Source organism: Rhodnius prolixus, unplaced genomic scaffold (assembly GCF_049639745.1).
Source record: "Rhodnius prolixus isolate KJV_2025 unplaced genomic scaffold, Rpr scaffold_9, whole genome shotgun sequence".
NCBI lineage: Eukaryota > Metazoa > Arthropoda > Insecta > Hemiptera > Reduviidae > Rhodnius > Rhodnius prolixus.
The window spans coordinates 26,189,381-26,198,814 of NW_027411604.1; the positions used below are offsets into that span (position 1 = coordinate 26,189,381).

Sequence of the window (9,434 nt, forward strand, 5' to 3'; positions counted from 1 at the left end):
TTATGGAAAAAGTTTTAAATTACGAACTTGCAAGTGTTTATGAAGTTGACTATGCTAGGACAACATTCAGAATACTGCCTCTTAATGCTATAAGAAACAAGAATGTGCTATATTACGACAGAGGGAACGGAATGGAATATCCACCCTGAGATTCTTACTTCAAATCAAAATACACAAAAAATTATTATGATTTGTAGGAAATGACTATTCCCATTCTAACAATCCTTGAAATGTGCCTACTTATTCTTCATGAATTTTAACTGAATGCCTCAATAACCTATATCCTCTACCTAACTTTAAAAAAATCAAATTATGATAAAATACATTACTTCACTTGAATATAAATGAGGTCTTGTAAAGTAGTTAGATGGTATTATAAATGAGCTATTAAGTTATAAAAATAAAAGCGCTTTCTACAGACTAATTTAATAAAACATTCATTGGCTAGTTATTTATTAGAAATGATAGTGAAATAGTAGGTTTGTTGTATGCTATATTTCTGAGAAGAGTTAAGGTGACCGAAGAACGGTTAATCGTGACGTCATATAAAAAGTATAAAGATGTTCCCGTCAAGTGGATACCGAGCCGGGCACCATTCAGTCTGTGGACTGTGGACTACGCTACACTTACAGACTCCTGCTTCCAGCTCATTCTAACAGGTACATATTAACTTATTTAATTTTTTACTTACACTTATTTTCATTGAATATTTAATGTTCAAATTAAGAGTAATGTGAAATATCTATATCAGAATTGAATAATCTAAATAAATTACATTACTTACTTTATGTAATTTACAAATGACCTCCTTAACTACTTCTTACTAGTGACCTAATATAATCTAGATCTAGAATGGATTCCCACATAACTTAGTCTTCTGAAGTTATTAACATAACTATAGTTCTCGAAAAAATATCCAAGTCAAAGTGAGAGATCTACATATTTGAAGTTAAAAGCGGAGCCTTTAGATGCTCATCCTCAGAACCAAATCCGCTGAAATGAATTTTGCTGAAAAAACGAATAAACATTGAAGAATCGAACAAATGGCACTTTCCGTTGGCTAACTTTTTTTTTACCAAAAGTTATTGTCGCTTCCCTAATATCGCCTAAACGAAGTATCAAATATTTAACTTCCCGTGAATTTCTATTATTTTTTTTTAGTTATACTCTCTGCAGAGTTAAGCTCAATGAATTTCCCTAAAACTATACTTTTGTATATTTATCACTTTAAAAGTGGCATACAATACTAAACTCTATGTAGAAGAAAGTTAAATATTATGTTTTTAAATAATGCTGATCCCACACTTTTATAGGGTATTCAAATTTTTTCTACCTGCCTCCCCAAATTTGAAGAGTGCTCTGGTGAAAATGTTTTATCCCATTGTCCCTTTATCTTCATGTTATGGCGGGATATTTTCCTTTATCTGTTAGTAATATTCTATAATAGAACTCAAATTCACAGGAATAAGTATTTTATTCTAACTTTAAATTCTCTCTTCCCAAAAGCTTCTTATACATAGCACTGTTGATGGACAGACTAATTTAGGAAAACACTGGTCGGCGGAGGCCGGCAGTGCATCGGAAAAAGCTCCGGGTGTCAATGACTCAAAATGGTTGTTTTTAAGGAATGGACTTGAGTAATTAATTTTCCATTCATATTTCAACAGTGAAAGTAAAAGAGAAACGTTACTTTACTGTTTAAAATTACTCACAAAAACCTAAACTGAATATATATATATAGATTTCTTTATAATATATGTTCTTTTGTTTTAAATATTACTGTTGGGTGCTTACTTGCTTCCACAAAAACTTGTGAAACTATTTTATTTTTTATTTTTTTAAAAAAAGGGAAAGAGATGAAAACTTTATTCTTTTTAAACCAATGAACCTTCTATATAAATATTGTTTGTTGTTGTAGGACATTAGTATATGCATCAAATACATTCACAAAATTCAAACATTCAAACTTCGATCTTCAATAAGGTGAACAAATCAATCATATCTTTTGCCTGTTATATAAAGGAATTAAATCTTTTGGGGAAAAGACCAAAAACAAATCATATTTAATCTTCAGAAAGACATGCAATTTCACCTCAAGAAATTTTAACGATAAATTTCATTAATTTGCAATTTAAATTGAAGGATTTTCATTTTCTCTAGTAAGAGGAAAGTCTGACCTCCTAGATGTTCAACACAATTTGGTGTGCCCCGGAAAGTCATCTACGTATTTCCACAACCTCGCCTATCATCCCAAATATTACTTCTTTGCTTCATTCCTCTGGAGATATTTAAACAGAAAGCTTCTGCATCGTAATTCTGTATAAAATCTTTGCGAAATGGACTATAGACTTATAAAGACCAAGTACGTGTCTGAAATTGCACTGAACGCCTCATGGTTTATTAGGAACATAGAAATGCACAGAGATCACGACATCCTTCATCCTTTCGCAGACATCTCAAACTTATATGGACGATCCTACAGCCTCTGGAAACTTTACCAAAAACTTGTTAATAATAATTCTTAAATATAAAAATATATTACGTATTATGTGCTGATTCTTGCTTTTTGTAATCAGTAAGTTCTCAAAAATTGTACCTAAAACGTAGAAATTGTTTCTATTTTAATGGAGAAAAAATTATAATGAATCTACGTATTAAAAAAAAAAAGATTATGTAATTTTAACTAGAGCACTTGTTCACTAATTGAGTGACTACTGCAGGAATATCGAGGAATCTTTGTTCCTCAAACAATTGGAAATACAAAAAATGTTTAGAGAAAAAATAATGAATATGATAGTTGATGGAAGATGCAATAAAACCATCTTGCATTTGATGAGAACAGATCCTGTGACTTCCGGATTGTGGAAATGGAAAATCCATTTTAGCTAGAGAAAAGATATTGGCTTACAAAGTAAACAATCATGAATTCATTCCTGATGGAGAAATCCAAATGGATTGATAAATAGTACGCAAGTTTTTTACCAATGATAAATCAAGGTAAAGCTTGAAGCCATTTACTTCGGCCCATTCATTAAATCCAGCAACATACATTGCTGAACTTCACTGGAGTTAATATGCAAGAGAATAAATTGAAGCTCCTAAACTGAAGGAAACAACAATACTGTTAAAGGTATACAATTTAGCTTACTAAGGAACAGAGTTGCTTGAGGCAGACCTAATTTTTGCTCGTCCTTTTTATGAGAGAAAAATTCTGTTACACATGAGTGTGTAATAAACAAGATTAGAAGCAAATTAGTATTGAAGTGGAGCTAATTTTACGAAAGTGTGTGAACATACTTTCCCTCTTAGAATACCGCAAATGTATACATTGACACACAAACACAAAACCATCACTGAAGAAGAAGAATCTATTTATTGCTAGAAATAACTAGTTCTTTTTCTACCAAAAAACTATTATTATGGATAATTTTAAACATAAAATCTTTAATCTAAAATGTATTTCCTAGATAGTAATGTTTCATTGAACTGTTCTATACTTTACCGGCATTTTCTTTAAAAATAACTGCCATTAAGGTTAATTATGTCTGTATTAGATTCCAAAATTTTACTACCCAAAGAATTAACGCTATCCCTGTCCCAAATTCCTGTAATATGTAAATAACATTAAAATATAAATTGTGTTTAAATAAAAATTACAGACCTACAATTTTGTAATAACTCATAAGCAGTTTTAAAACTACATCCAATGGATACACGAAGATATTTTGCACAGCTTCCTTACTGATCCGCTGGTGATGTCCTGAGTAATTTTAAACTTCATCCCTTCAATGAACTTCCAGTTTGAGATTATTCATACTTTTATTTACGAGCACAAAACATTTTATAAATCACTTCAGACTCAGCGCCTTAAAATAAATCTTGAAAAGTTGGACAATAGTAGATTAGATTTCTTTCGAGTTGTTCTGTGATTGGTTATAGTTAGAATTTAGGAGAAGTTAGGATCGTGGGTGAAGGAGTAAGCTTTTCAAAATTTAATGGAACTTTAGAAAGAAAACTTAGCCATCCCTCTTAGATAAGAGCCTTAATAGAATTTTCCTCCGGTAAAAAGTGCATTTTAAAATTTGACATCGCAATGTTTTTCTAGTAAGAGAAAGTAAAAAGTATAATTTATAAGAGTGTTCACTTGTGAAAGTTTTTCTGACACCGTTATGTTTACTGCCCCATGAAATTCCTTTAATTAGGAGGATCATATAAAAAGTAAGTATTAAAGATAAAGTAATATATCTGTGGGGATTCTTAATATCTTCTTCTTTTTTTAACACTCAAGAAATTATAATTTTACTAGTGTTCACTTTCACGTTATTTCATTTTCTCTAAATCTTAATCTTAAATGATTAAGATATGTGTTGATAAGAATAGAAAGCTGTGAATATGTTTTTTTTTTTCTGAAAGTCAGGAGAGAAGGGAGCATTCGGTAGTTCTCTGAAGGAGTACTAGAATCTTATGTGTTTTATGGAAATCAGAATTGGCACATTAGAGTTAGTAAAGTTCTAGCAGAGATATAACTGATTCACAGAAGTAAATGTGCTTCACTATTTGTTTACTACTTTTAATGTAAGTTCCGAAACCTTTTTCCATATTTTTCTCATTTTTTATCGAATCGATTTGTTTTAATAATTTTCTAAAAATTTGTAAGTTATACCTAGGTAAAGTTATTTGTCAAGAAAATTATTAATTACTTTTTCTTACACGTTCTAAGAGAATATAAAGTAACCAAAATTGTTTTCATCTTCTCATATAAGGCACAATATAATGTAGAAGTTTTACGATAAAGATAAAGTGATTTCTTTCTATGGATTATTATATTTACTTAAATACATAAATTTATGACTATTAGAAAAATAAATCAATAAATCACATTTATGGAGTTTTTTTATGCAATAAAAATAAACAACTTTGTGTTTATTGCATAAAGAAAATAAGTTGAATGAGAATCTATGTTAAGATTGGAAGGAATGTGTCAGCGGATTTGTTCGCTTGATGAAAGGAAAAACTGGGAACCTTGGTTTTTGATATTCCTGTTTTGATTTGTAAGGACTAAGTGCCTTTTAACAAAATAGCCAAATTTTTATTATCTTTATTTTTTTCAGGTTAACTTCTCTAAGAAAGAAAAATGGATAAATACACTTTCACAATTACGCTTTTACTGGTTATTACAATATGTAATTCTCTTGGAGAGAATCTAATTCGTAGGTATCAAGGATATGACAATAATTTGATTTACTAATTGTGTCATTTATCTTTAATCAACAATCGTGTTTTAGCATCGTTTCTTCATCCTTGTGAGAAGCAAGATCCAAATATCAATATGTGTCTTACTTACGCAGCCAATAATTTGGCTTCACATTTTAGAAAAGGTACGTACTTTCATACTACATGCTTGACGTCTTAATGTCGCTTAAATATGGCAACCCTTAGAAATTTATAACAAATATACTATAGTTATTTGTTTATTTGAGTAAAATACTTTATTTTTTTAAGGATGAAGTTCCTAATCTGATGAAAAAATTATCTGAATTTACCAAGAAATGTCTGCATTGTATTTTTTAATGGAATTTTACTTATTATTATTTTAAAGAAGTCCATTTAGCTAATTTAATGTTGATATCATTTCTTCCCTAGTTAGTTTGAGCTTTACATAAGGGACATTCATCACTAAATTCTACTATTTGAATTTATAATTAAGATTTAAAAATTCATTCCTTACTTCAATATGGGTGTAACAATCTGAAAGTATTTTATTAAATTCTCAAATTGTACATCCTTTTTTCAAATTCAAAACTTCTCTTCTAATGGTAGAAATGTAAATATCTTCTGACAAACTAAATTAACGACAAATTTTCTTACCTTGCTTTAGGAATTCCAGAGTTAGGAATAACAGATGTAGAACCTATCCTGTTGGATGAAATAAATTTGGCGCTAGGATCTGGACCTGATGGTTACAGAGCTACATTTAAAGATATAAAAGCATACGGTGTGAGCAATTTGACCGTCACAGGAGTGAGGTAATCTTAGTAATAGTTGTATGACAACTTCATGCCTAGTAATTTCTGACTTTGATATGTACTCCGTTTTGAAACCTTTATTTTCCTTTAACTTTATATTTTTTCCTTACCTTATCATCCAGCAGAGTAAAGAAACTGCTGAAGGCTCTGGCCAGAAAAACTTATCAAATACAAAATTAAAAGTCGAAGCCAGCCTCAAGGAGAAATAATATTTTAGACGACTGGAAAAAAAATGACGTCAATGCGATTCTCGTTGGAACCTCATTGTGAATTTTTACATTTTTTTGTATAACTAAAATTAAACATGAAAAAAAGAAAGAAAAAAGAAGAGAATATAGAAAACATTGAATAAATAAAGCCTAACATAAAGTGCAAAGAAATAAAAAAGTTAGTTTTTCAAGTTCAGGTAACAAATAAATTCAAATGAAGATTGATGTTCGATAATGGTCTTTTTTTACAAAACAAATTTTATTGGTATTGTTTTTTGGGTGTTGAAAAACTAGGTACGACGTGACTGAGGTTTAATCGGGGTAGGCTGACATAAAAATTGAAACAAAAAATCTTCAAAAAAACGTTATCGTTCACTGCAATGAATTCTATACATTTTAAAAGTTTCATCCTGATTGTTTTAAATAATTTTCAGATCTGATTTGGACACTCTTCAGCTTCAGTTGACTTTCTTCATACCAAGGATTACTGTGAGAGCTCATTACAGAAGTTCAGGTGTCCTCATCATGGTGAAAGCCAGCGGTGGTGGTGATTACTGGGGAAAATATGGTAAGATTATTAATCAAGCAAGCTATTTGAATCATTTCATTATAATATTACTAAAACTGCATTAATATAACCATCGCACCGCACAAGGCGCTATAAAAGAGGACTCTTAGGGTATGATTTTTATCTTTTTTTTGTTTCCTCTGTACCTATAAATTCCAAAGTCTTTCAGGGCTCACATGGCTTACTCCAAAGAATAATAATAATAATTGTAAAATCACCTGACTTAATGACCCTGCAGCAGATATGAAAAAAAAAGACAAGTCAAGGAAAAAGTCCAGCTTCGGATTTGAACGACTCTAAGCAGAAATAGCCCAAGCTTCTTCTTCATTCACCTGTTCGTCATAAGACGAAGGAAAGATTTTAGCTAGCTATTTTAAGCTATTTAATCTTAAAGACGCTATTATAAATAAACTATATGTATATATATCTCTTTAATTCAATTACATGAAACCTGTCAATTAATTTATGAAAGCTTAGAATTACTTCTATATATATAGAAAGCAATTTTGTTTTTAGATGGCGTAAGAGCTAAGACTTATTTAAGAGCTTCAAAAAAAAATTTAGAAGGCGGCACATTTCTTCAACTAGAAGATCTCAAAATGGATTTCAGTGTTAGAGACATAGAGATGGGTATAGAAAATATTCACAATGGAAATGCAGTTATAGGTATACCTTTTATTTCGTTAAAGGGAATTTAGAATAACATTTCATTTAACATTTCAGTTTTATAATAATTATGAACTTTTGGCAATTTATTTACAGAGGCTGCGATGAATTTATTTATTAATTCCCATAGTCAAGAACTATTAAAGGAAATGAAACCTTCGATCAAGATGAAACTTTTAGCTAATATGAGACAATTTGTTGAAAATTTATTCGAGAGAGTTCCATATGGTTATTGGATCATTGAATAAATGAAAATTAGGAATAGATTTTTTAAATAAATTTAACTTTATAATTCTCATTTATACTAAATTATTTCCTGTACATAATTGTAATTTTTGTGCACTAAAATATTGCTTATGCTTTAAAAGATGACGAAGTCTACTTTTTATTTTTTGTAAATACAAAAGTTTTTTTAATAATAATTTTTATTTCTTAAAAAACTGAACACATTCCTAACAGTTATTAAAAAAAAAAAAAAATTAAGGAATAAAATACAATGGAAGCATTGAGATGAATAGCGGTATCTCTTCAACTAACTTTTATAATTAATGAGAGATATGAAGAAAGTTAATAAATATTTAAAAAGATTTTTCATATAAAAAGCTTATTTTAATAAGCTATAGTGTGTTCAAAATTTGACTAATAAAAATTTATGTAATGAGGCCAACTTGCTACACTACTCAACTATTAGAATAGTAAGGATTCCTTCAATGATGCCTTGGCTCCGACTAGGATTAATAGCATTTCTACATTGTCGGAGTTCCTCAAGATTCCCATCTTGGGTGTGTTTTATACAAATTATATTTCTCTGATCTTTCGATATTTCTCACATTTGGATGTGTCCTTCACTTTATTTTGCGGATGATTTGTATTAATGAATTATGACATATTCTGATTATCCCACAAGAAATCTGGACTGCTAGTCAAGTGGGATAAGCCAAAAAGAATATGGGATACTGAGTTCTTTCTGAATTTCGGTCAGCAGTAAAATTGGTTAATTTTATCAGGTCTAAAGCTCCAATTTCCCAAGTTATTTGTTTGTAGTGTCTACAAAAGCTAATATCTATTTCTGATCTCAGTACCTTTTCTCTGTTTAATCTTTTATTACATTTATGGTAGGTATCACAACTCAAACTTTCAAAGAACTAGCCGCTTCTACAGAAATCCAAAGTTTTCTACCACTGAAAAATCACTTCTACATTACTCGTTTCATTATTATTATTATTTTTGTTTTTTGTTCACCAATTTTGGGATATTATAATCCTAGATGTATTCTATCCGTCGATAATTAATGATTTTCTTACTCAAAATTGTCCAGCACAAAATTTTTCATTTCTGATTTACCCTCTTAAATTTTTGGAACTCTACAATTTTTATTGATTAAAATAATAAAATTCCTTATGTTTGTAGTTTAATATTTGAGTCAGTTAGCTTTCTTACTTAATTTCCAGACCAAGATAAACCCTCAACAGAATATTAAGTCATTCTTGAATAACACTCAACAAATCCTACCAATGAAATACAGTTCTGTGTATTCTGTGTAATCATCTGCCCTGAGAGTTATGAATTAATCTGAACCCATTACCACCGCTGGAGAATAAATTGGCCTAAAACTTATATTGTACCCTAAGAATAATTTGGCTTGGACTCCTTTAACCCTTGGTATAGCCCATAGAGAGAGTACACAAGGGCACCTATTTTGGTCAAAAGAAGGGGTCAAATTCTGTTGCTTTTTATTGACTACGTCTATAATCATCTTTCAAAAATTATCATCAAAAAATTGAATGAGTTGGAGATCAACGTTTTGCCTCATTAACTACGCTATTAAGTATGCTTCCCCAACCAACGGATTATACCCTTTCCAAGTGATTTGTAGACTAAAATTATAGGAACCCCCCTCCAATTACTTAAAAAATAAAAACCACACAATTAAGTATTTTCAATTATTTTAATTAAGTAAACAAA

General features: G+C 29.9%; 1 protein-coding gene across 1 annotated transcript; it reads left to right on the plus strand.

Annotated features, from left to right (window-relative positions):
* Positions 1 to 585: 585 nt before the first annotated feature.
* Jhbp2 (Juvenile hormone binding protein 2) lies at positions 586 to 7,887 on the plus strand. Its single transcript, XM_074127726.1, has 7 exons — positions 586 to 659; positions 5,112 to 5,210; positions 5,286 to 5,378; positions 5,879 to 6,026; positions 6,670 to 6,803; positions 7,320 to 7,469; positions 7,566 to 7,887. The coding sequence occupies exons 2-7, from the start codon at positions 5,135 to 5,137 to the stop codon at positions 7,715 to 7,717; spliced, it is 753 nt and encodes a 250-aa protein (XP_073983827.1). The 5' UTR covers positions 586 to 659; positions 5,112 to 5,134; the 3' UTR covers positions 7,718 to 7,887.
* The last annotated feature ends 1,547 nt before the right edge of the window (positions 7,888 to 9,434 follow it).

Bases quoted from the DNA above. Each gene is read 5' to 3' on its own strand.
- Jhbp2 (XM_074127726.1), top strand. From the start codon at position 5,135: ATGGATAAATACACTTTCACAATTACGCTTTTACTGGTTATTACAATA. The intron at 5,211-5,285 runs GTAGGTATCAAG...ATCGTGTTTTAG, and splicing joins TCTTGGAGAGAATCTAATTC to CATCGTTTCTTCATCCTTGT. The intron at 7,470-7,565 runs GTATACCTTTTA...ATTTATTTACAG, and splicing joins CAATGGAAATGCAGTTATAG to AGGCTGCGATGAATTTATTT.